Raw genomic sequence first — 26,278 nt, 5'->3', positions numbered from 1 at the left:
AACTAGTATTTATAGGATGGATAAACAACAAGGTCCTACTGTACAGCACAGGGAACTATATTCAATATCTTGTGATAAACAGTAATGGAAAAGAATATGAAAAAGTATATACTTATGTATAACGGAATCACTTTGCTGTACAGCAGAAATTAACACAACATTTAAGTCAACTATACTTCAATAAAATATAAAAAAATTTTGAGGAGGACAAATTCATTCCATAACAGCTTTCTACTTAGTAGCTATCAACTTGGGGGAAATTCACCGTGAGGAGCCTTAATTTCCTTTCCTTATTCCTACCTTGAAGGTTTATACATCGGTGTCCAGCACAGGACCTATACACAATGGACCTGAACAAAAATTCCCTTCCCTCTTTCCTGCAGGGACTCATCAAATCACAGCGTTTCTGAGGACCACCTACTCTTTCCCAGTACCCTGTGTGAAATGTGAATTATAAAGGCATGGATTTATAAAACCCGCAGGGAAACCCAAAGGGAAAGGGGTGGATTACAGAGATTTAGTGAAGGGAGATTTAACAGAATTAGGAGCTACTTGAATAAGAGACAACCCTTCAGGAAATGGGCTGAGTTTCAACCTGGGTTACCCTGATCAAGACTGAAATTCCATAGATCTTGTTTGATCAGCTTTAGTCATGTGCCTACCATTTGTCCAAAGGGTGATGGAGACAGCTTGACAGAAAGTCTCACCAAGACTATATCTAATGGGAAAGAGAGTTCCTACCAAAAGAAGAGAAAAGGATACCAGACAGAAAAGAATGTACCTGTGTGTATTTAAGTTTACTTATTTATGCTTAGGTTTTATTTGTTACATAAGTAGTCATTTGGTCTCTCCCATCAGAAAGCAAACCCCTTAAAGACAGTCTTTGTCTGCACTTGGACAAATGTGTGTGTTGCTTCTTTTGAGGCTTCACAGTTTTATAGTTGGTCGGTAAATGCTCCCTCAGAGAATACCCACAGTTTCATAATGTAAAATTGGGCTCATTTTGAAACAGGAATTCTAAATAATAGTCACAGACAAGTACTGCCACAGTCATGCTGCTTAACAAACACCCAAAATTAAGTGGCTTAAAAGAATAAGCATTGATTTAGCTCACAAGTCTACAGTCAACTGGTCAACTCCTCTGTGCTCAGCTGACCTCGGCTTGGCTCACTCATTCATCAGCAGTCAACTGGCAGGTCAGCTGGGAACCAGTTGCTCTAGGATGGCCTCAGCCTAGATGACCTGTCTCTGCTCCTTGTGATTGTTTATCATCTGGCAGGATACCCTGGGTTTGTTGTCACAGTGAATGCCGAATGCTAAGAGACAGTGCATATGTGTACAGGCCTCAAGAGACCTAGTTTCAGAACTGGCATACCATCACTTCCACCACATTCGTTGGCCAAAGCAAGTTACAAAGCCAGTCAGATTCAGCGGGTAGGAGGACCAGGCTAACTGCAAACCATGCTGCCAAGGATGGGAGTCCAGGGAGGGGTGGAAGATTGGCACCTTTACAATTAACCTACCATATCACCTTAAGAACTTTAACATTTCATATTCTATCAACTAAAAGGACTACGCTGTATTGCATTTTCTTTATTTCTATGGTAACCATTACCCTAGCTACTACCTATAATCTGTGTTAATATTTGTATGTAAATGAGCTTTTATTTAGAACGTCTGAGCCGTCTCTGTCATTCATTTATCTAAGCTGCCCTATTTTTTTTTTTTTTTTTTTGCGGTACACAGGCCTCTCACCGCTGTGGCTTCGCCTGTTGCGGAGCACAGGCTCCGGACGCGCAGGCTCAGCGGCCATGGCTCACGGGCCCAGCCACTCAGCGGCATGTGGGATCTTCCCGTACCGGGGCACAAACCCGTGTCCCCTGCATCGGCAGGCGGACTCTCAACCACTGCACCACCAGGGAAGCCCTAAGCTGCCCTATTTTTACATTAACAGATCAATGAACCCTTTTATGCCCTTGTCCTATTTCCTTCTGAATCCATCACCGTTACAAGGCTCATTCAATTTTGATCTGTCTAAAGATCCAAAGGTGGAAAATGACATTAACTTTGTATAGTTACATTGTATAGTTAAAGGAACTACTATATGATGCTCAAGAACATTCTTATTAACATAGTCTATCTTATTTTTCCAAGTTACATTATATTTCATATTTGAAAGCTATTTTAAGCTATGTTAGCCTGATAGAAAATTCTGTATTTCTTATTTATCTAATACTGCTAAATTCTAATTAATGCCATCTTGTACTTTTAAAGCTAAGCGAACTGCAAGAGAAGCACTGAGTTTTAAAACACCCCCTCATACACACACAAGCACACACACACAGAAAATCATAATGAATTAGAATGAGCCTGGGAGTAGATATCAGAAGATCTGGTTTCTCCCTGGAGCTCTGCCACTAACTTTCTGTAATGACCTTGGGCAGGTCACAGAACCTCTTAATTTCCTTATTTTATATTCGGGAGTTGGACTTTGAAAGACTCATGAACCAAATCTACTCACTTGGGCAATTTACCTTTATACCATGAAGCTTGAATTCATCGGCCTTTCATTCTATAGCTCCTATAGATCACTTATATACAAATCAGGTTTACTGTTATCACTTTTAAATTACTTTAATTGGTTATTTATCACCAGGATAACTCAATCAATACAGAAGTGAATGAAGTTTAAAAAAAAAGTATGATACCAAATGTAAAGTAGCTAGTGGGAAGCAGCCATATAGCACAGGGAGATCAGCTCAGTGCTTTGTGACCAACTAGAGGGGTGGGATAGGGAGGGTGGGAGGGAGACGCAAGACGGAGAGGATATGGGGATATATGTATATGTATAGCTGATTCATTCTGTTATACAGCAGAAACTAACACACCATTATAAAGCAATTATACTCCAATAAAGATGCCAAAAAAAAAAAAGTATGAGTCTCTCATCTCCCTATTCCTATTCTGGGAATGATGCATCACATATATTTATAACCAGTACAGCAAGAGCACAAACAAATCAGAACAGACGACAGTTGTGAATGTCCAGCACAGCTGGATTGGTGTGGACTGTCTGGATGCCTGCACTGTCTCCTCCCTCAGGTAACGTGTTGGCTCCCCGGCATATAAATGCAAACACACATTTCTATACCCACACATAGACACATAAATGGATAGAAAATACACACGTTTCTCATTTTTCTTTTTCTAAGTAAAATATGACAACATAATGATCATACAGCTCGAATACTCCAATTCATTGTGGATGTCTTTAATATCAGCATTTATAGATCCAGTTGAATCCATAGATTTATTTTAGTATCTGAACAGTATTCCAGAGTTTAGCTAACCATCTCCTGCTGGTAACAGTTAGGTCATCTTCAATTAACACTTTTACAGTTGTTGTGGAAAGTAAGGCAACGGGATTGGAAATTAAGAATTATGAACTATTGTTTGAAAGAACTGCATTTCAGAAAGTGAGGAGGGCACCTGCCCAAAGGAGGCAAAAATATGCATTGTTGTTATGCATTAAAACCTAAAACTCTCTTCAAGAAATGCCTGGTGATTAGCAACAGGTGAGAAGAGGCCTCATACGTCAAGCAGAGACCAGGCATTCACCGAAGAGGAGAGGTAACACATTGTAGTTATAAACACAGTTAAAAAGTCTCATTGAAAAGAATGTGGAAAACAGAAATACATCTGAAAGAGATCCTACGGTTTATTTAGTAAAATATTAAGGATCTATTATTTTTGTAAAGGTTTTAGTTTTCCTAACTAGTGATATGAGACACCTTCTTATTGTAGACAGCCATGTCTTCCTCATTCTCAAAGTTGGCTACACTGAACACATTTGTATCCTTGTGCCCTTATGCAGAATTGATTCTTAGGGGCCTGGAGCTAGTTGTTCAGTGACTGTCCCAAGCACAGCATTGGTTGGGTCAGGCAAGGCAAGTGAAATTAATCTCTGGTGCACTCACCACCCTCACTGGCTCTCACAGTGGTCCTCCTTCTCTCCATGCCTCCTGCTCAGGGCCTTTGTGCTGCCCCTTAGTCTCCCAGAGCCCCCAGTTTAGGGCTCTGACCAGAGCTGCCTTTTCCAAGGCAAGACCCCACACTCTGGAAAAAAGGTACAGTACTGGGGGAAGCAAGCCTGTGGGTGGGGCCTGGGAAGCAGGAGCAACACGTTAATCTATTACCTCTCTGACCACCTTCTTAATAGGTCTCTCTGAATCTTGCTCCTGCATTCCATCCTCTAATGGCTGGAATGGTCTTCTAATCTCTCCAATGGTCTTCTTATCATAGCCTTAACCATCGTGGTAGCAAATTACCTTCACAGTTGTAGAAAAGGTCCCACTTTTCAGAAAACTATTGCTATCATGCTCCTGCTCAGAATCTAAATCCTTTCACCATCTCTATCCTCAAAATCCTGCTTATCCTGGATTTTGCTCCCTCTCCCCCATTCCACTAGTATATAATCAACTGATTCCCATAAAGAAGTTAGTTAATCACTGGCAATCATTCAGTTTCTTGCCTGCCTCCCTCCAGATACTTCCCAAATTTTCCTGATCATAAGACTCACCTGGCTTGTTAAACATACAGTACCCCAGGCCCCTCCCCTAAAGAGTCTGATTCAGCAGCTTTTGGGTGGGCCCCAGGAATCTGTGATGTTAACAAGAGCCCCGTGTGATCGTTTTGATCAAGGAAGCTGGGGAAACCACTACTCTAACCAACCATATTTCAGACACCTATGACAGGGAATGAAGATTACTCCTCAAGTTATATCGTAAAGACATAAAAAACAACACATAAATAAATATTTCAAGCGCCACCCCACTACTTGCACAGAATTTGAGCATTATCACCTGTTATGGAACATGGACTGCAGACATCTAGGTATCTCAGTCTGGCCCTGGCCCTGACACCCAGCTTGGGCAAATTGCTTTTCCTCAGTTTCTCCACCTGTAAACTCCCGATTGCTACACAGTGACATTCTTATTTAGATCACTATTCCCTTTGACCCAGAATTTCTACCTCCAGAAATTTATCCTGAGAGTTAACCAGGGAAATGTACAAGAATGTCCATCAGATTATTGTTTATAATGATGATAAATAGGAAGCTATATTAATGTCCATCATTAGGGAACAGTTAAACACTGATTTATCTAGACATTGAATACTATGCAACCCTACAAATGGTAATGGAGATCTTTATGTTTGACATGGAAAATGTACATGACATATAAAGTAGTAAAAGCAGGTTACAAACATAATTTATACTTCAATCTCAGGTTGTTTTTAAGTGTGTGTGGTGTTTGTAGAAAAAGACCATAGAGTTACATACCTAAGTATTAGCAGTGGTAAAATGTGGATGACTTTTTCCGTTTCCTCCATATCCTTCTGTAATTGTCGACATTTTTTGAAGTAAGCTTAAAATCTATACTTGGGGGAAAATAATGCTTCATCCATTTTTTTCAAAGGTACTTCTTCATGCACATTGCCAGGATGGTGTCCACAGTAGCCAGGAGACCAGGAGTAACTTAAAGGAAAGGTTTACTTAAAGATAGCATGAATAAGAGACGTTCTTTCCTCAAAAAAAATCCCACCACATTCTTTCACTGTGCATTTGAGCTGTAAAGATTTTGTCCAAAAGACCCTAATTTTTCCCAGTGTTACAGAAAAAAAGCAGCAATTCATTCACCTGGAGCCAGTTTCAGGGAACTCTGGTTTCATGGCTGGCCCGCAGAGCAGCTGGTGGAACAGCAAGGCAAGTGTCAGAAAGCACAGAACTCTGCTTATTTCAGGCCTTCCAGGAAGGCTCTCCCTTCCCAAGTCCCCTCCTCTCAGCTGGGAGGGCTGGAGAAGATTCAGGTGTCTCCAGTGGGGAGAGGGCGGGATCATGGCCTGCTTCCTGCTATAAAAGCACAGAGCAGCACACCGCTCTGCCTGGCTGATTTGGTGGTGTCTTCGGTCATGGCGTGCAGGCAGAGAGGAGACAGTGGGAGACCCTCAAGCTGGTTCAGTGCAGACTGGAGGTAACTGGGGGCAGAAGGGAGAGGACATAATGGCCTTGTCTGCTGAAGTTCGTCCCTCTTTAACTCTCTCCCCCATGCCCTCCAGCACCTACAGGTCATTTCCTCTATTCTTCGCCCTTTTGACTTTGGTGAACTCAACACATGTTCATCAGTTGGTGGATCCTGCCTTCCCAGGTAGGCCTCTTGGGTGAGGGAAGTGCTCTTAAGCATCTCTCGAACAGATTGCACCTAGGGTGCCTAGATGGCCAGGAAACACAAACATAGGTTAGACAATCTCCACTCATTCCCTTTATAACCTTGATCGAGTCACTACAGTTTTTCCATTGCTTACCTAGAGCTTGCTCTACCAGCTAAATGGAGGAGTGTGCAAAAACACCTGTACTACCTTCTATTCCCTCACTGCCTCAAGCTTTACGGCATCCAAAGAGTAGCACGCCACACACTAAGCCCCCATCTTTGGGAGCAGTCGTCTTCAAACACATGCTCACGCTTAAGGAAAGCGTCAACATAACAGACAAAATCAGAGCCGTTCCACTTGTAATGAGTTTTTCAAAATTTTCATCTAAGCCAGAGGATGCACAGTGTCAGGTTATAGGCAGATTGGTTAGTCTTTAAAAAGTGTGTCCTTGGGCTTCCTTAGGGCATTTTTTAAACTTCAGATTGAAAAATCTTAGACAAAACTTTTCTCCAGTTCTTCACAGACCTACCATCCCCATCTCCATCAGGGTTCCAGCCTGGTTCCTGCATGCATGCGTGTTAACCCGAATCCAGGCTTATCCTGGAGTACTTCAGAAAGCCCTAGGCACCTAATTGATAGCTTCCCTACAGTTTTTGGTATCTTGCATTGTAGTTATATCTTGCCCACCAATCTGTAATTTCCTCAAGGGTGGTAGGCAAGCTTTGCCTCTCCCAACTGGCATCTTCCCTGTTGTCTGTTGGAGAGGAGAGTTCCCTCAATACACTTCTGTAGGAATCATGCCTCTTGTGTTCAAAGATGCCCCATGTGTTTCCTTTGCTCTTCAGGGACTGTCACTTGCTATGAAAATAGAATGATAGTGGCGTTTCAAAGCATTCTTGCCAACAAGATACAGCACGCATCTGTGGTGGGTAAGTAATGTGTATTATCTCATCTTAGTCTTACTTAATAGAAGCCCTCGGCTCAAGGCCATCTCCATTTTCTGGTGAGCAGAGCACACAAACCCTGGAGCAACTGGCACCCAAAACCCATGATGACACAGGGGCCCTGATTGCATGATGCCTCTGAGAGTGGAAGACCCTGTCTTTCTTTGGAAATCTGTCTTATCTCAGAATCCCCTAGGAAACATCTATCTTCAAATCACAGCATTTCCCAGAGCTTGGGTTATATCACTCAGGTGGGAAAATAAAAGGTGAAGTGATTGAAGTACCTTAGAAATGGATTGGCAGTCTTGGCTACGTACCTCTGGTTGACTCAACGTCACTGAAATGTACTTCTTGGCCATCTCCTGTCTAAATTGCTCTTGCTTCTGTAGATCCCCTTGGTCTTGAAATGCTGAACTGCACTTATGTTCTGGACCCAGAAAAGCTCACCCTGAAGGCCCCATATGAAACCTGTACCAAAAGAGTAGTAAGTAATTGTTTGAGGAGTGATTTGGGAAGTAGTAACCTAGGAGTTAAGGCTTTGGAGTAGAGCAGTAGTTCTCAATCAGGGTGATTTCTTTTGTCATCCCAGAGAACATCCTGCAATGTTTGGAGACCGTTCTGGTTATCACAGGTGGTTGAGGGGTGGGGCGGGAAAGGGCAGCTACTGGCCGTCTAGTGGGTACAAGCCAAGGATACTGCTAAATAGCCTTCACTGCCCAGAGGAGCCCTCAGTAACGGACATGTTACTGAACCCAAATGCCAACGCTGAGGTTGAGAGACCCTGGAGTTGAGGATTTGGGCTTGATTTCTGGCTCTGCCACTATCTAGATGTGATTTGGGGTAAGTTAGCTCATCTTTCTAAGCCTTTACTTGCCCACTGGAAAATGGATTATGATATCTCTCCATAAGGTGTCTAAAGATGAATGACATAATACAGATGAAGGACGTGGCATAGCATCTAGACACAACAAATGATCAAACATGAGCTATTTTGATCTGTAACCCCCATGGAAAAGGGGAGGCTGTTTTGGGGCTGGCAAATAGAGTGCTGGCACCTCTAGGCTGTAAAAACATGTGTTGGAAGGCCAGCAGAAGCTGAACAATAGGATTTTCTACTGTTAAGCAATAGTACTGCCCAATCAGGGTTATTAGGAGCAGTAAAAGCAACCTAAGTCGTTTCCAAGTTTTAGTGTGCAAACAATCACTCAGGGAACTTGGAAAGTACAGAATTAGTTCAGTTAGTTCATGACTTAATAGGTCTGGGGTGCATCCTAGAAGTCTGCAAGTTTAACCGTCTACTTCATCTGATTCTATAGTGAAGATCTCCAGTAATTAACACTTACCCTTCTGAAATGGCCTTTCCCAACTTTAGGGAGCTTAGGGTTGCATTCCTTTAGACCAGAGGCCTACAGAGTATCACCTGTGGGTGGCCACATCTAGCCCATGATCTGTGTGTGTGATGGTCCTCAAGCTAAGAATGTTTTCTGTTTTTTTAAAGAGTTTTTAAAACATGTTAGCACTTGTATGTGGCCTACCAAGTCTATATATTTACTAACACTTAACAGAAAATTGTTGGCTGACTCCTGCTTTAGACTGTGAGTTCCTTGGGCCAGGAGAAATGGCAAAGATGGCTCTGTCCAGCACCCAGCACCATGGCTGCTACATAGGTGCTCAATAAGTGTATTTGAATATCTTGGTACAGGCCCCAAACCAAACAGGACCTTGATATTCAGATATAGGGTGAATGTAAAAAGAAAATAAAAACTGGACTCTGAGCCCTGAAACTCAAGGAACTATTATTCTCTGCCAATGTATGAGTCTTTCCTGGGATATCTAAAGAGGCTATAGAATCTCCTGGTACAGGAATGAGGGACCTTCTAGAACCCGTGGTACTGATAATTTAAGGGTTTTGCCAACGTTAGGGGTTTTGTCAACGTTAAGGGTTTTACCAATCAGCTGGGTCAGATGATATTCTGGAATCCCCTTTCCCACTGAGGTACTAGCACTCTGTCCTTACTATGCCCTTTTCATACAGCTTGGCCAGCATCAGATGACCATCAAACTCATGGACGACAATGCTGCTTTAAGACAAGAGGCTTTCATGTATGACATCAGCTGTCCAGTTATGCAAGCAGAAAGCCATGAGCAGCATTTGGGATCCACAGTCTGCTTGAAGGATTTCATGTCTGTGAGTGAAGCAGGCTGACTGCTTCTCACCCAGCTACTGCGGGGGAAATGTGGTCTAGACAGAGCTGGGCTTCAGAACAAGATCAGGACTGCAATCTGTATTTTACTGCTGACTTGCTGTGTAGCTTTAGATTGATTTCTTAACCACACTGAGACTTTGTTTCTAAGTCTGAAGTGGGGGACAACAATACCTCATAGGATGGCTTTAAGAATTGACTGAGAAGGCAGATACAGCACTCAGCACATCATGTCTAGCAATAAAAAGGATTCAGTTGGTAGCTTGACAAACTGGATACTTCATCATGTGCCAGGCCCTACGCCAGATACTAGGATATAGCAAATGAGCAAAACAGACCAATCACATACTCGTGGACTTTATAGTCTAACAGCTAACATCAACAGTGGACAAAAATAATCATACTTTATTAACAGTGAGGGAACTGCATGGCTTGACAGAGTATTTGATTTCTATGCACACAGTAAAAAGCTGTACATTTAAGGACTTAGTAACTCAGCTTACAACTGAAAGGGAGCTTAGGTCTTCCAATTGCCTTTTGGTATCAAAAGCTCAAAGAGGAAATGATGTCTAAGGGCACTGCTAGGATTCATGACTGCCCGTGCTTCTACTACATCCCACAACTAGGCGTTGTGGTGTAAGAATCACACAGCAGTTGCTCTGGGTGTTTTCCACATACTCTCAGGTAACATGATTTCAGAAATCTCCAAATCAAAGCCTCACATCATCTTTTTTTTCTTCCAGTTTACCTTTCACTTTTTTCCTGGCATGGCTGATGAAAGTGCGGTATGAAAGTTATTTTTTAAATTACAAGCCTAAGTAACCTTTAGTTCTATATTAAAGGTGACATAACTTCCATCCTGGTTAAAATATGAAATAGACAATAGTCTTGGGGTTAAGGTGAGCACCAGCCCTCTAAATGAAACTTTTGACTTTAGGATACCAAACCTCAGATGGGATGGACCTTTGCAGTTGGTGATGGTGAAAGAGCCCAAACTCTGACCCTTCAGGAGGCTATGACACAAGGATATAATCTCCTGATTGACAACCAGAAGATAAGCGTCCAAGTGTCATTCCATGCCACTGGAGTGACTCACTACTCGGTAGGTGTGAATCTTTTTGTACCGCAATCCAGGCACAAACCACTATTTCTAAATCCAAGCATGATCTCAACCATGTCCTCCATTGAGAATACAACTCATTCAACAGGTATCTTAATGCTTACCATGTGCCAACCACTGTACTAGGTACTAAAGATAAAATGGTGAGATACAATGGTGAACAAGAGAGATATGGTCCTTACTTCAATCTGTTCTCCCTCTTCCTCCATAGATCTAAATTAACCACATAATACGGAGCTAGGGTACTACTAAATTCTTTTACGAATTAAGGTGTTCTGTTTTATCATTGCCCTGTATTGTGTTTACAGTAGGTACCGGCACTTTGGGGACCAACAATCATGACACTACATTCAATCAGTTAATGTGCCAAAACACTTAGAACAGGTCTTGGCACCTATGTGCTCAAATGTCAGCCATGTTAACAGTCCTGTTATATACACGGAGCATATGCTGAATCTTAAACATTCTCTCTGAATGCTGATACCATAAGATAGTCATAAAACAAGAGCTCATATCTGCTTAGAAATGATCAGCTACAGGTCATATCAGTAGACACTACTTTGCCAGATGTTATGAAGTACAAGATCTTAAAACTAGAGCACCTGCAGAACAATTGGGACAAAATGCCTGAACTCTACTTGGGCCAAGACAGTGCCCAATAGTTGAGTATGTTTGCCCTGACTATTCCAGCATTGGTTAGAAATTCAAGTAATTCAGGTAAACCAATGTCTTTGAAAATGCCTCTCCTCAGCAAGGTAACAGCCACCTCTACATGGTGCCTCTGAAGCTTACCCATGTATCTCCTGGGCAGACGATCGTCTTATCATCACGACTCATTTGTGTGTCAGGTAAGTGCCTAGGAAGGGACAACTCCAGTTGTGGAAGACGTTGTTCTAGGGGCTTAATCAAAACTGATCATACTGTCATTCCTTCTAGATCCTGTGACTTGTAATGCCACACACATGACTCTCACCATACCAGAGTTTCCTGGGAAGTTAAAATCTGTGAGCTTTGAAAATAGGAGCATTGCTGTGAGCCAGCGGCACAACAGTGGGGTTGATGTGGAAACAACAAATGGCTTGAGGTTGCATTTCAGCAAAACTCTCCTCCAAACAAAAGTACGTTCCATTGTCAGTCACTGAGCTTTATGGAAGCCCGACTTGAAGCATAGCGTTTTAGGCTACCCTGATACAGCTGCTGACTTGTCCATAAATTCTAATTGCCGGTGTAAAAAATTCAAAATTTGGAAGGCCTCATTTGAACACCTTGCATAAGTGAGTTCTCAGGTAACTCTCAAACACCAAGCCTCCTGCAATGGAAGTTTTCCTAAGTTTCTTAGTTCACTGAATAGTACAAACTGCCATCAAGCTCCTAATGATGAACCTCTCATGCCCTATTAAAACAGGACAGCTTGAGCCAAACAAGTGTCCCCAGCTGTCCTCACTGAGGCCAGTCTTGACTGAGGCAATTGCCAGGGACAACAAAGAACAATTTTATGTTGGTGTGTACTTTGCGATAACATTTTATAACTCCTGGATTGGCAGCTCTTTAGAGGTTGAATTAACAGATCAAATTCCAGTGTCTAGTACAAAGAGCATACAGTACTGGGTACTGGAGGGCGTGAGCTTAAAGAAATAAATTTCCTTCCTAGGGAAGGATCCTGATCTGGAGAAGTGATAGGGTCTCTTGTTCTGGCTTAAAGGGAAACCATAATAAGTCTGGAGTGTGCCTTGAAGGTTTCAGTGTACTTCCTTCCTACCTCCTTGGACTGCTCTGGGTCCCAACAGGCTGTGGTTGCTAAAGGACATTCTTTCATTTCAGTTCTCTGAAAAATGCCTACCCTATCAGTTCTACTTATCGTCACTCAAGCTGACCTTTTACATTCAGCTGGAGATGGTATCCATGGTGATTTATCCAGAGTGTCTCTGTGAGTCAACAGTTTCCATCGGTAAAGACCATTTTTCTTAAACGGTTTCCTACATTCTTTCTCTCTTAGCTCTTGCATGTGGGAAAGTGTATAGAAGTTCAGACTCTGCATTGTTTATACTTTGAGGAAATGAAAGGCTGGTCAGACCAGAAATGTCAGTCTAAGCTGCTGTGATAGGGATCTAAGAAAGATAACACTTCTAAGATACACATACAGGTAGGTTTCACAACTGTTTCATGTTTTTAAGTAACCTGGATATACTTCATGTTAGGAGCCTAAGCCTACCATCTAAATAAGATTGCTTCAAACCTGAAACTACAGGGACTACAAGTATTTCCCCAAACTCCTGAAAAATCCCTCAAAGAATATGGAAGTAGGTCTTTCCTCTCGTGTAGTATTGCTTCTGCCCCTTTGCTCCTTTTATTCGCTGACCTGTATCAGGTCAAAGCCAAATAGGACAAATTAGTTGCTTCTTCAACTTCTCCTTAAACCACCAAGATTTGTGAGCCTTGAAAGGAGGGACATTATGACACAAGGGACGGCACTTTAAGCCTCATCAGGTTTTTCTCATGGGTCTCTTACCTCACCTGGTGCTTCTTCCCACGTCTCCTGTTGCCTCTTCCTTTGGATGAAAAATCCTTCTGCTCATACACAGCAGCCTCACTCTTGTCTTGGCACCTTAAGGGTCTTCCCTCGTAACTCAAGCTGCTTATCAAGGTATCTTCCCAAACAAAGACTTAAGACAAATTCTGTTGCCTCCTGATAAAACTTCAAACTTCCATCACACTTCAAATTGGTAGATGACAATAGTCACATGGCAGACAGATTTTTTTTTTTTTTTTTTTTTTTTTAACTCTCACCACTATCTAGTTTCAGGGGAGCTATGTACTCAGGATGGGTTTATGGACATTGAGGTCTACAGCCATCAGACAAAACCGGCTCTCAACTTGGATACCCTCAGGGTGGGAGACTCATCCTGCCAGCCAATCTTTAAAGCTCCATCTCGGGAGCTGGTGCAGTTTCACATACCCCTGAATGGATGTGGAACAAGACATAAGGTTAGTACTGGCCCATAGCAAGAGGTTAAGACTTACTTTTGAGATAACTAATTAACCACTTTCTCTAACCTTACTCTAAGTTCGAGAATGACAAAGTCATCTATGAAAATGAAATCCATGCTTTCTGGGCAGATCTTCCTCCAAGCACAGTTTCCAGAGATAGTGAGTTCAGGTGTGAACGCAATTGCTATTTGACTTTTTAAGCCCCAGCTTAAACTCAAGCCGTTTTTTAATCTAAAATTCTTAACAACTCCACCCACCCACTCTTACAGAATGACGGTGAGGTGCTATTACAGCAGCAGTAACATGCTAATAAATACCAGTGTTGAAAGCCTTCCTCCTCCAGTGGCCTCAGTGAAGCCGGGTCCACTTGCTTTGACCCTGCAAACCTACCCAGGTGAGACATTATAACCTAAAAAATCTGCTTAAATACTTTCAGGGAACTCTTCCCTAAAATGAACTTTGATGCCACCAGACTAGAGTAGTAGCGATGCTTAAGCTTCTGTTGTGACCATCAACTACTTGAGTACCAGAGGGGCTTCTCCTCCATTTCAGATAACTCCTACCTGCAACCATATGGGGAGAAGGAGTACCCTGTGGTGAGATACCTCCGCCAACCGATTTACCTAGAAGTGAGAGTCATAAACAGGACTGACCCCAACATCAAGCTGGTCTTAGATGACTGCTGGGCAACATCCACCATGGACCCAGCCTCTCTCCCTCAGTGGAATATTGTCGTGGATGGGTATGTATTCTCCATATAAGGTAGCCCAGCTAATCAAACTGCCAGTAAAAAGAATAAAATGATCTTGGGCTTGAGAGGAGCACTATGTCAAAGGCCCTGATTTTTGTTCTTGTTTCTTAGCAACCAGTCCTTGGTCAAATAAGGTGACTCATGCTTTCCTATTACCCTTGAATCTAAAAGTATAAGATCCTTCCCAAGGAAATCTGGCTTTAATATGCCAATATCTGGAGAGAAGAGATTTCTAGTTCCTATCCATTTATTGAATACCTACCATAGGCGAAACATGGTGCTATGTGCTCCAGATGCATTACTTGAACCTCATCACTCTATGAGAGACACTAGCCACCTCACTTCATAAAGAAACCCAAACTTGCTACTTAAATAACTAGGCCAAAGTAATATTTAGTAAATGGTAGAACATGAATGCCCATCTGACTCTAGATCTGAATATCACAGTGCTCTGAAGTTGTGGCTACCCACTTGTATGTTGGTGTTTATCCTCTTGGCTCTGCTGGCACCTAGATAGAACTGCACCTTATCTTTCTTTGAATCTATTGTAATCTGTTAAGCTTGTATCCTCCAGGTGCACTCCTGCTCCACGATCATGGTAGCCCGCACATTCATGCAGCTCATTCCTTCACCCCATTAAAGGCTTGCTCGAGTGTCCACTTCTCCTTGAAGCCTACCCTGACCCTCCTGCACCCTTACCCTGGTCTAACTCTTCTTTTGTTAGTACTTACATGCTACCTAACATACTAATTTATAGCTACTATACTCTGCTAGCATCTAAGATATAAAATGGCAGGAGTTCTCCACCTTGTTTTTTCAGCAACATATACTAACTGCCTGGGACAAAAAAGATACTCAGACTAATAAGAATTAAGCCAGTGTCATCTGAAGAGTTACATAATTCTTGATGAATTTATCTGGCAAACAAATTGGTACTGAAATTGTATTCACACATAGTAGAAGAAAAACTAGCATGAACAACTTATAACTCCATGAATATTGTTGGATAGGCCAAATCAGAGGTATATTTAAAAAAAAAAAAAGGTACAGGTAGAAGATGTTACGTGTGACTGAATTTGAGCAAATGCTGAGTTAGACTCCGGGGTGAATTCAGCTGATGTCCCTCCCTGAAATGTACCTTCCAGCTGTGAATACAACCTGGACAACCACAGAACCACCTTCCATCCGGTTGGCTCCTCTGTGACCTATCCTAATCACTATCAGAGGTTTGATGTGAAGACCTTTGCCTTTGTGTCAGAGGCCCAAGCGTTCTCTCACTTGGTAAGTGATTAACAAGTCACCTGGGACAGGTCGAATGTGAGGCATCAGTTTTACTCAACTCTTGCTCCATCTCCAGGTCTACTTCCACTGCAGTGCCTCAATCTGCAATCAACTCTCTCCTGACTTCCCTCTGTGTTCTGTGACTTGCCTTGTGTCATCCAGAAGCAGGAGAGGTAAAAATTTCAAGTCCTCATTAATGTGAGTTTACAGCAAGCCTCAACCTTTCAGAATTTAAGAACGAGTGCCCTTGGTCTTCACCTAGTCCCAAGAGCACAAGAAACCTGAGTCTGAGATAGACAGGTTCTCCATCAGTCCTAGGGACACGTTTTTTTTGCACCTGAGCTGTAGCCTGATCTTCTGTAGACTTTAAAGTTACTCTTCCTGAGTCACTCTTCCTGAGTCTAGGTAGACTCTGAACTTTGTCTTCTGATATTCTTTGATAGTTCATTCTGCTTTTACAGTAAGGTGTATGCCCTCTCCTGTGAAGGCAGGCAAAACCACCTAGAGCAGGGGCTCCATGGGGAGCTGCTCTAGGTAATCCCTCAGCACACTTCTTACCACTACTCATTATCCCAGAGGTCAAACTGTTTCCAGCCACAGGAGCCACTGAGGAAGAGAAAATGATAGTGAGTCTCCCGGGTCCCATCCTCCTGTTGTCAGACAGCTCTTCACTCAGAGGTATGGATTTAAAGCCTTGGGTACTTCTTGGACTCAAGTTCTTGGTTTTATGTCAGATTTAACTGTGCATAGATAACACATGCTCCTGATTAGACAAGAAGAGGAGTCTCTTCCCAGCAATAGGTTCTGTTAAGTCTCTTGTGTGCCCTTCCAAAAATCCCCATTGAACACAAGTGGAATCATATACTCTACCTACTGTTCTGTAACGTTTTTTACTTGTTTAAGCCATCTTATATCTGTACAGAGACCTCTCACTAAAGGATTCCAGTTTTGTCACTAATGCCACATTAGAATCCTCAAATCTTGGCCTACTATACAAGAACTTCAGACTATGTTTCTAAAAAAAAAAAAAAAAATAGGACTAATAGGTCAGAAGACATGTGCTTGCTACTATTAAACTTAAGTCTTTACTGGATTATGTTACTGTTAATATTTTATATCTTCAGCCCAGATAGTCTTCATTTTAGGCCTAGAACTTGAAATTAAGCTCTCAAATCCCTAGCTAATAAGCTGCAAGGAATCATGCACTTGGGACAACTAATCATATCTGTTAGTGCCAGAATGTTAAACAATGAGCTGGGACTGTAAGGTCCTTTCCAGGTGTCAGCCCATCTGATCTGAGTGAAAGCAAGTAGGAAGTGGGAACAGCTGTGGGAGTGGAGAAGGGAGAGGAGGAGGTTGGCTTGAGGGATAAGACTATACCCTGTTGCAAGCTTCCCAAATGAGCTCTTTGAAGCTTCATTTCACTTCCTTCTCTGGGGAGCTTTAATGTGTAAAACTTCAGCTTCAACTGACACTTCGTTTCAATGATCTTAAGACTTGAATGTCTGCTTCCTTTCCAGACGCTGTGGACTCTAAAGGGCATGAGACTGCTGGATATGTTGCTTTTCAAACTATGGTTGCTGTGGTTGCCTTAGCAGGCATTGTGGCAATTCTAAGCCTTGTCAGCTACCTGCACAAGAAAAGAACCATAACGCTAAGCCACTAACTGGATATTCCAACAAAGTGGTCAACATAAGCCTCTTGCTTCTTTCTTATTAAATTTTGATGGAATTCAAGGACTGTTTCTTGCAATCATTCTTCTTTAGAGAATATAGTACCTTTCCACAATCCTCTGGGCAGGCCTTGTTCTGTGTGGACATGAATACGGATATTTCTGACTTAAGTGCTTCCTGTCACTCAGCTTTTTCTGAACTCCATCCCCAAAACTGGCAGTGCAAGAGAATTCAATCGCTAATGGGGCTTGGTGACAGCCCATCTCTAGGGGTGCATTTAGGTGACTTTAATGCCTTTTACCCCCTCCACTCATATATACAAGATGAGGAGGGCAAGAAGTCACCCCTAATCCTTGGCATAACTTCCCTTCTCTACAGAGGAAGGGAAGCCAGGTATTCCCAAGGAAGTAATCTAGTATCATACTTAAGTAATATTTCCTAATTCAAATTAGTCTTTCCAGTGAGTAGAAAACTTTCCCTGAGAACTTAAGGGATTTATTCTCCCGTGTACTCCCATTCCAATTAAAGGCCAGCAATCTCCTCTGGGGGAGGGAAAGGAATAATAAAAGATTCTAGCTTCATTAAGTGCAATTACAACATTCCTGGTCTCATTAAGACTACACAGCTGGAGACGAGCCTCTTAGCTGAGCCTGGAGAGCTGCTTTCCCACTACCCAGCGCTCAGTTATTACCTCCTCCTGAGGCTGCTCCATCTTCTTCCTGAGGCTGCCCCATCTTAACTAGGCTGTAATTATGTCAAAATGACTAGTCTGCCTCACACTGTAGCCCTAACAGACCACATTCAAGATACCTAATATAGACATTAACTTGTATACTTCAACTAGAAAAAGTCTGGATCTAAACAAGAACTTTTGCTATGAAAAAAGCTGTAAAGCTTCTAAATCTCTGTACATGGTGGAGGTGAATAGAAATATGAATATCTTTAGTGTTTGGACTTCACCCCTCAATTGTGAGTTGTTATACTCCTGGGTTTTTCAAAACCTTGAAAGAATATTATATATACTTGGTCATCTTATGATACTGTAGGTCTTTAATAATGAATCCTTCTGCCTTTTCTTCAACACAACCTTTGATTCTAAATCCTTTTAAGAGTTATATGGTAAAACTCAACCCTGGTATGGGGAAGGAAACAGCTGCATTCATATTGTATAAAAGGTCTGGTCTTCCTATAGTAATAAGGGTCAAAATTTCAGGTTCTCATCAAGGCTATTCTTTAGACATTTCTTTATAAGAGAATAAGACATTAATCTGTCACTGATAAAACAAATGGTCTTGGATTCAAACTTTTTCTGTGACTACGTCATATTAGCGTTACATATTAGAATCAGAAATATTGCATGCACTTCTTAAAACAGCATTTAAAAAACTGTTGGCCACTTACATGGCTCCCTGATCTCATGTGGTAGGCTGAATAATGACCACCCCCAACATGGCCACATCCTAATCACCAAAAACTGAATATTGCTACCTAGTCATGGCCCCAAATGGACTTTGCAGATGTGGTTAAAGGTCTTGACATGGGAAGATTATCCAAATGGGCCCAATTATAAGGCTCCCTATGAAACAGGAGAGTCAGAAAAGATGTCCCAGTGGAAGCAGAAGTCAGAGTGATATTGTCCGCAAGCCAAGGAATGTGGGCAGCCTATAATAGCTGGTAATGGCAAAGATATGGATTCTCCCCTAGAGCCTCCAGAAAAACACAGCTCTGCTGCCCCAGTTTGGACTTGTGAATTCCAGAGATATAAAATAACTTGTTTCAAACCATTTAGCTTGTATTAATTTGTTACGGTGGAAACAGAAAACTAATATACCCTCTAATGAGTCATTACCCACAAGTTGAAAAACACTTTGCTAGAAATGCACATTTTACAGATGAGCAACTTGAGCCCTAGCAAGCTTGTCTAAGGTATCAGAGTATCTTGGTTATAGAGGTGGAGCCTCTCATCCCCAATCTGGTCTATTTGTTTAGAGTCACAAGCCAGGATCAGAGTGACTTGGGCCCCAAGGCTGCCGCATGGCAGGTTGGTTCTGGTGCGTTTGCAAATGTTGAGGCAGAAATTTGAGAGAGGAAAGCCAAGCTGGCTGTGGAGCAGCTGCTGGAATGAACACTAGTTGCCATGGTATCCTCGAACAAATATAATGAGCAGTTGTTTAAAGTCGTGTTCTCATCTTCTGAAGGTACCTATCCTACTGTACATGGGGGGAGGCAGCCTAATAAGCGGAGAGGAGCTGTGTGGGCAGAGAGGGAGCTCAAATCCCAAGAAGCTGCTCCTTCATCCAAACTTGTGTTTGCAATCTCCCTCACCAGGTAGGGATGGGCGGTAATTGTAACTCAGGTGGCAGGAGGTAGACGAAAGGCATTTGGGATTCTAATATTCTACTGGACAGTTCTGTTGGTGCAGTTTACAGGGGCTGGGAGCAGACTTGTGTGCCTTGGGAAGCCCCCTTTAATACTGAACTTCTCTTCCCTGCCCTGTTCTGCTGCTTCAAGCTGTTTTATGGAACGTGTACAGCTCTAGAACAAGAGCTGGGCTTGGGTTCTGGATCTGTCTTCCTTACTGTGTGACCTGGGGCAGATGGAACAATTTCCAAGCCTATTTCCACATCTGGAAAATGTGAATAAAACCACTTTTGGAAGCAAGCAAGGGTTCAATGAGATAGTCAACGTACTAGTGTATTTGCATTGGAGCCACCTAGATAAAACCTCATAATACTATAAACAATAATGAAGGTTGAATAAAATTCCGTGACAGATGAGAGGTTCTTGATCACGCACATATTTTGTAAAATACAGATGCCCTGACGTCACCTACTGAACTAGAATCTTTAAGGAGTGGGGTCTAAGCATGTTTAGGCTCTGCGGGAGGCTGAATAATGGCCCCCAAATATCTATGTCCTCATCCCAGGAACCTGTGACTGTTACATTTCATGGCAAAAGGGACTTTGCACACATGATTAATCTAAGGATCTTGGACCAAGAAATTATCTGGATTATCCAGGTGGGCCTGAATGTAATCACAAGCATCCTTATACAAGGGAGACAGAATGAGATTCACCTACAGAGAGAAGGCGATATGATGATGGAGATAGAGACTGATGCACTTTGAAGATGGAGGAAAGGGCTCCAGCCAAGGAACACAGGCGGACACAAGAAGCTGAAAAAGTCAAGCAAACAATTCCCCCAGAGCCTCCAGAAGGAAGCAGCCCCACTGACACCTTGACGTCAGCCCAGTGAAACTGTAAGAGACCTCCAGATTTGTAGGACAGTAAATCTGTGTTATTTTTAAGCCACTAAGCTTGTGGTAATTTGTTACAGCAGGGAGAGGAAACTGAACACAAGCTCCTCAGACGATTCTGACATGTACCCCGGATAAGAATCACTGTGCTAGACAAACGCAAAGGCTGTGTGGACAAAGAATGTTGCCTGCCATCAAGCCCTCAGCCACTGCAGCTGCCCCCAAGGTGCGCCCTGAGGGGAATTCAGGATGGAAAAAAATAAGATACTGGCCCTGGATAGTTAAGACGCATATCAAAGGAATAATTTCAAAGAGCCCAGACTCTTGCATCTACACATACACAGAAAAGCACTAAAATCATTAACTCGAGATGTCTGTTTCCTGTGATTAGCGATATTTTGATGTTTGACCACAACGTTTGTTTGTTTTCAGCAAATCTCCTATACGTCCAGACTCCTCCCTTAGCTCTTTGCAACAGTTCCTCAGAGCTATCTGAAAGGCTGTTTCTGAGCTAAAGTCCTCAGTAATGTCCTTGAATAAAACATAATTCTCAACTTCAGGCTTGAGCATTTTTTTTCAGTTGACACTTGACTTTGTTCAGGAATGACACAGCATGCCCCTAGTATCCTGATTGGGCTAAATAATCAAGATAAAGCCTCAATTCCCCTTGCAGATATTTATGTAGTGGTAGGTACTGTTCTGTTCAATGAGATTTAAGGGAGAAACTGGGAGGGGGTTTCTGTCTTTTTCCTCATTTCAAAAAAAAGGTATATAAGGCTAGCCCCTTTTCTCCCTGTCTTTGGCTGTGGTTGTGTGAATTGTGATTCCTTGAGCTGTGCCAGCTTTCTTGTGACCGTGAGGAAACAAATCTAAAGATGCTCTCTGAGAATGGTGGAGTAATGACACAGAAAGCCTAGATCCCTGATAACGTCACTGTGTTTCCTAAATCAACCCTAGAACCACTTGTATCTGGATTTCATGTTTAGTGAGATGCTAAGAGTTCTTATTTTTTAAGGGAGGCACTTTGTTTCCTGTAGGTAAAAGCATTCCAAATCATTCAGGCTTAAAGAACCCTTATTTTTAGAATAAAGTTTATGACTATAATCTGCATCTATAAGAACACACCAAGTTATATGTAAGCTTTTCTTTGGGTTAACAGCCAAATTTGTATAAACCAAAAAAATAAGAAAACCTTTTGTTAACAGATTTATTTTGCTTTGGCTCCCTCAAGGCTCAAGAGGTCCAGAGTCTGATTCTGTTCATCTTTGAACTCCCACTGATACTTCTGTGAGGGAAGTGATTTGACCAAAAATGCAATGCAAAGAAGCTTGATTCAAAGCAAACAGTATAGTCACTTACTTCTCACCCTTACTCAGAGATGAATCCTCCTTAATTCTGTTCCAGGGTCAAAGGAGCAGGGAAGATGTCATAAAGCAAGAATTGGATGCAGGAGACATGGGTTCTATCCCTGGCACTGCAGACTTACAGTGTGCACTTCCTCTCTGGGCCTCAGGTGTACCAGCTGTAGAAGAAGACTGGAGAGAGCATCTATTACCTTGCCACTCAGGGTGTGATCAGTGGAAGGCTTTGAAACCGAGGGCAGTCATCAGTTAGATTCCCTTAGACTATAAGGTGCTTAATAAATAATATCCTTTAAACTGCCTTCACTGACCAAGCTTACTTTCTTTTGCAAATTGCATACCCTCCAAACTTCATGTAGCTTGGACAATATATATCAAGACTCCTTTAACAGCCCCTTATAGAAAACACCTCTGAGAGTAATGTTTGCTTAAGCTGTTTTTAAGGAACATGGAGCTAGTCTTACCCAGTTCAAACCAGTTGAGACCATCAACCATTCAGCTGGGCCTGCACAAGTGTCTCATGGGTGACTTTTTGACGTCAGAGGACCAAAAACTCCACCATCAGATCATGCTACTGCCACCATTTTCTAAGCATGTGTCCCATGAAGAAGCATGTAACTCAGATATGCTTGTGCGGATCACTGATTACCTCACTTTTTTCCTGACTCCAATCACCTTCCCCTGGACCTTCGACCACCCTATACTCTCCACCCACAAATATCCCAAGCCTCTTGCCTTTGAGGAGGCAGAACCTGAGACCTAGTCTCCTGTCTCCTCGCTTGGCTGCCTTGTGAATAAACCCTTTCTCTGCTGTAAACCTCAGCGTCTCAGCGCTGGTCGGGCAAACAAAACTAGTTCAGTAACAGCTTCGCCAGGAGCTGGTGAGCCATGTAGAAGCTCAGGTCCTGCTCCAGACCTACAGACTCAGAATCTGCCTTTTAACCCCTTGTACACATGCACATTAACGTTTAAGAAGCACAGTCTAAGGCTTCCCTGGTGGTGCAGTGGTTGAGAGTCTGCCTGCCGAAGCAGGGGACGTGGGTTCGTGCCCTGGTCCAGGAAGATCCCACATGCAGTGGAGCGGCTGGGCCCGTGAGCCATGGCCGCTGAGTCTGCGCGTCCGGAGCCTGTGCTCCGCAATGGGAGAGGCCAAGGCAGGGAGAGGCCCGCGTACCACAAAAATAAATAAATAAATAATGAGCACAGTCGAAAGCTTCTTCCAGCTCTCAGTTGAGTCACCTTCAGATCACCTGATGTGAGTGCCCTCTACTGGCTTTAGGAAACATTTTCTTTAGGAAACACTTCTGTTCCATTTCCCTCTGCTGGTTCTTTAAGGTTTCCAAATGGGACTTGAAGCTCCTAAATAGGGCCATAAGGACTACTGGAGCATATGTATGGGGCTTGAGTCTTCTCTGCAGTTTTGGGAAGCCAATCAATGTCTACCGCCCGAGCAGAGGGGCCCATGCCCTCTCTAGCTCAGATGGCTCTCTGATTCCCAATTACCGAGTAGTCTGCCTTCCTGATGTCTCACCCTTGCCACTTCTGCTTTAGCAAAAAGCAGGTTGCAGAGGAAGGGCACCTGAGTGGGCCAGGTGATGGTGGGTCCCTGGCTTAATCACTAGCTAACTCTGAGACCTTCAGAAAATGACTTGCTTGTTTGCCCAGTTTCTTCTGCTGCCAGTTGACTAATAAGGCATGGAAATGAGAAGAGGACCTCTCAGGACTCTTATGAAAGGTCAGAGATGATAACATATGTCAAAGCTCTTTGAAACCCTGACACATTTCACAAACGTGAAGGTGTATGTGTCCCTGAAGCCGCTAGTGTAACCAGCTGCTCTGGTGCAGACCTGGCCAACTCCAGTCCCGCCTCAGCCTGACACCGACCAGGGTTCTTAGCCTTCCCCAACCGATAGAAGTTGACTAGAGGCAAGACAAGAAACTCAGGCAAGGCCTTACGGGGGACCCTGCTGCAGCAGAGGGGAGCGAGAACAAACAACACTTTCCCTTGACTGCTTGCTCCCCGAGGGGGTCGAGCTTATTCCTTACATGGGGTGAGGGTAGGGGTGTGTCCAGGGGTCAAGCTGGAGGCGTGGCTTAGGTGGTTTGCCCACCCCTTAGGTGGTGTTGGGTGCAGGGGGCATGCTCGGTACCCTGCTTTTGCTCCCCACACCCAGTTTTTGCTCTGGGCTCTTCAAAATTGGCAGTCGGGTTTTTTTGGTCTCTTTGTATCTTTTGTCCAGAATTTGCCCCAAATTATCACGCAGTTATTTTTAGTTCCATACAGTTTCTTTGTATTTTGTTGCTTGAGGAGAGGTGTGTCCAGGTGCAAGCACTGCAGAACTGCAGCACAGCAGCAAAGGACCCCAGGTCCCAGCCTGTCTCAAGCCCAGCTCTGCTGTTGTGTGGTCTAATGCTCTAAATTCTCATTATTTGTCTAGATCAGGGATTCTCAACCTTGGCACTGGTGTTTGGGCCCCTTAGTTCTTTGCTGTAAAGGGCTGTCCTGTGCACTGAAGAATGTTGAGCAGCAGCCATGACCTTGACCCACTAGATGCCAGCAGCATCTCCCCCAAACACAGTCATGACAATCAAAAATGCCTCCAGACACTGCCAAATGTCCCAGGGTGGCGGTGGGAAACGTCACCCCCGATGGATAACTCCTCTAGGTTCAGTTTCCTCAGTCTTTCTAGTCAATGCAAAATACTGTGCAGGGGTTTCTATATTTAAGTTTCTGGGCTACCCAAAAGGAAAGATACAGACACTGTTTCCATTCCCAGAGCACTAGAAGAGAGGAGGCAGGCAGGGCAGGTGGGAGGAAGGACAAATATAAGGGAATAGTGGCAAACAAGAGACAATCTAGTCAAGCAAGGGTTTAATCGTCTAGTGTTTTGTAGCACTTTTATAATTTAGAGATCACTTGCCTCCGTTCCCAATGACAGGTTGGGCGGCATTCTTGTTACTGACTGAGGAAACCAATGCCCAGAGAAATTGTCATTTGCTTACCATGCCTGGTCCATGAGGGCTGTAAGTGTAGAGACAGTGTACATTAAATGAGACATGACTTCACTGAGGGATGAGCCTTGAGCTGGATCGTGGAAGGTGGAAATGTTTGGAAACAGGAGGTGGGGAGTGGGATGCTCCAACATCATTGATTTTCAACGTCCACACACGATGGATAATATTCACCATAAAGACATATCCAAGAGGCATGCCAGATTTGGAGGTAATCCCCACCTCCTATCTTTCCCCTAAGAAGGCAAAGAAAGCACTTCAATAATTTGTAATTATCAGAATTCTTACCAACCACTCAGGGTGTGTGTGTGTGTGTGTGTCTATTTGCACACATGCTTAATTTCTCAGGTATATGTGTGTGCACACACATATTTAATCACTCGGGGTATGTGTGTGCCTGTACACACACACGTGTTTTGGGGGATGCTGTGGAATAGGTAAGAAAAAGCAGGTTATTCTCAAATTCCGCCCCCCCCTCTAGTTCCACCTGTTATCTCCTGCTCGAGGAAGCACAGCAGAATATGTGAAGTAGTTAGTCATCCTCAACCTTGTGACAACTCACACCTGATCATACCTTGCTGGGGTGTCACAACATCCAGGCTGAATCTCCTGTTCTATGTGGAGCAGATAGTAGAATCCATGCAGAGGCGGTGGTTGAAACAGTACTTCTATGTGCACAACTCTAGGGGGAAGCAACGGTTCACGTCCTAGTTTATGAAAACAGGGATCCCTGAAGTTATTCGACCCAGCAGCAAAGGTTACAGGAACTGTTGCAGACAATGTCTATTAGGGCATGGGTCCACATCGCAGGCCTTAAAGGCAGTTGGAGGCATTAACATTTAACAGCACACTGGTTACAAGGGTGGGCTCTTCAGTCAGGCAAACTGGGCTTGAGTCCCACTTCTGCTTCTATGTGCCCTTAAACAATTTAACATCTCAATCTTTCAGCTTCCTCATCTCTAAAATGAGTGGTAGTGAGAACTGACTGAAAACGTGTATTGAAGTGTAGAGGGCTTAATATAGCACCTGACTCATGGCAAAAACAAACACCTATAGTTATACTGATAAATTAACATTCCGGCTGTATAAAGTCAGTTTCGTTTAATTAATTTAATTACCTTTCCAAATAAGGAACACATTGAATTGTGCCTAAAAGGCCAACAATACCTTTTTTTTTACTTAAGTATAATTGACACACAATGTTAGTTTCAGATGTACATCAGTGAGTCCATGTCTTTGTACATTACGAAATGGTCATCACAATAAGTCTAGTTACCATGTCACCATACAAAGCTAATTCAATATTACTATCTTCCCCACGGTTAACCTTACAACTATTCCACTCAGCTTCAAACGATGGTGCATCTCGCACTTTGACAACTATTGTTTATGGGCAAGCACTGTGCTGGGTTCTGTATTTTACTTCGTTTGATCGGCAAAGGCCTCGGGCTCCAGGCAGTGTGACAGACAGCCTGAAT

General features: G+C 43.1%; 1 protein-coding gene and 1 long non-coding RNA gene across 3 annotated transcripts; one reads left to right on the top strand and one right to left on the bottom strand.

Moving 5' to 3' along the window:
* The first annotated feature begins 3,346 nt into the window (after positions 1-3,346).
* ZP2 (zona pellucida glycoprotein 2) lies at positions 3,347-17,184 on the top strand. 2 transcript variants are annotated; one of them, XM_032606538.1, is made up of 18 exons: positions 3,347-6,032; positions 6,127-6,206; positions 7,056-7,139; positions 7,544-7,638; positions 9,190-9,342; positions 10,102-10,143; positions 10,296-10,460; positions 11,230-11,326; positions 11,415-11,596; positions 12,300-12,426; positions 13,276-13,463; positions 13,544-13,635; positions 13,736-13,860; positions 14,019-14,208; positions 15,363-15,498; positions 15,575-15,671; positions 16,093-16,176; positions 17,019-17,184. In XM_032606538.1, the coding sequence occupies exons 1-18, from the start codon at positions 5,971-5,973 to the stop codon at positions 17,162-17,164; spliced, it is 2,145 nt and encodes a 714-aa protein (XP_032462429.1). In that variant the 5' UTR covers positions 3,347-5,970; the 3' UTR covers positions 17,165-17,184. The 2 variants fall into 2 exon arrangements, with proteins under 2 accessions (XP_032462429.1, XP_032462428.1); XM_032606537.1 differs by having other exon boundaries at positions 6,118-6,206; positions 16,075-16,176; positions 17,019-17,164.
* LOC116740699 lies at positions 6,092-25,026 on the bottom strand. Its single transcript, XR_004345931.1, has 3 exons — positions 24,792-25,026; positions 7,472-7,622; positions 6,092-6,269 (listed from the first exon to the last, which is right to left on the bottom strand). It is a non-coding gene; the product is annotated as an uncharacterized LOC116740699 (long non-coding RNA).
* Positions 25,027-26,278: the final 1,252 nt, after the last annotated feature.

This window comes from Phocoena sinus, chromosome 15 (genome assembly GCF_008692025.1).
Source record: "Phocoena sinus isolate mPhoSin1 chromosome 15, mPhoSin1.pri, whole genome shotgun sequence".
Classification (NCBI taxonomy): domain Eukaryota; kingdom Metazoa; phylum Chordata; class Mammalia; order Artiodactyla; family Phocoenidae; genus Phocoena; species Phocoena sinus.
This window is presented reverse-complemented; position numbering and strand designations above follow the sequence as displayed.

Coding starts and splice junctions, on each gene's coding strand:
- ZP2 (XM_032606537.1), top strand. CDS start 5,971: ATGGCGTGCAGGCAGAGAGGAGACAGTGGGAGACCCTCAAGCTGGTTC. Junction 11,327..11,414: donor ACGACTCATTTGTGTGTCAG/GTAAGTGCCTAG, acceptor CATTCCTTCTAG/ATCCTGTGACTTGTAATGCC. Junction 16,177..17,018: donor AGACAGCTCTTCACTCAGAG/GTATGGATTTAA, acceptor CTTCCTTTCCAG/ACGCTGTGGACTCTAAAGGG.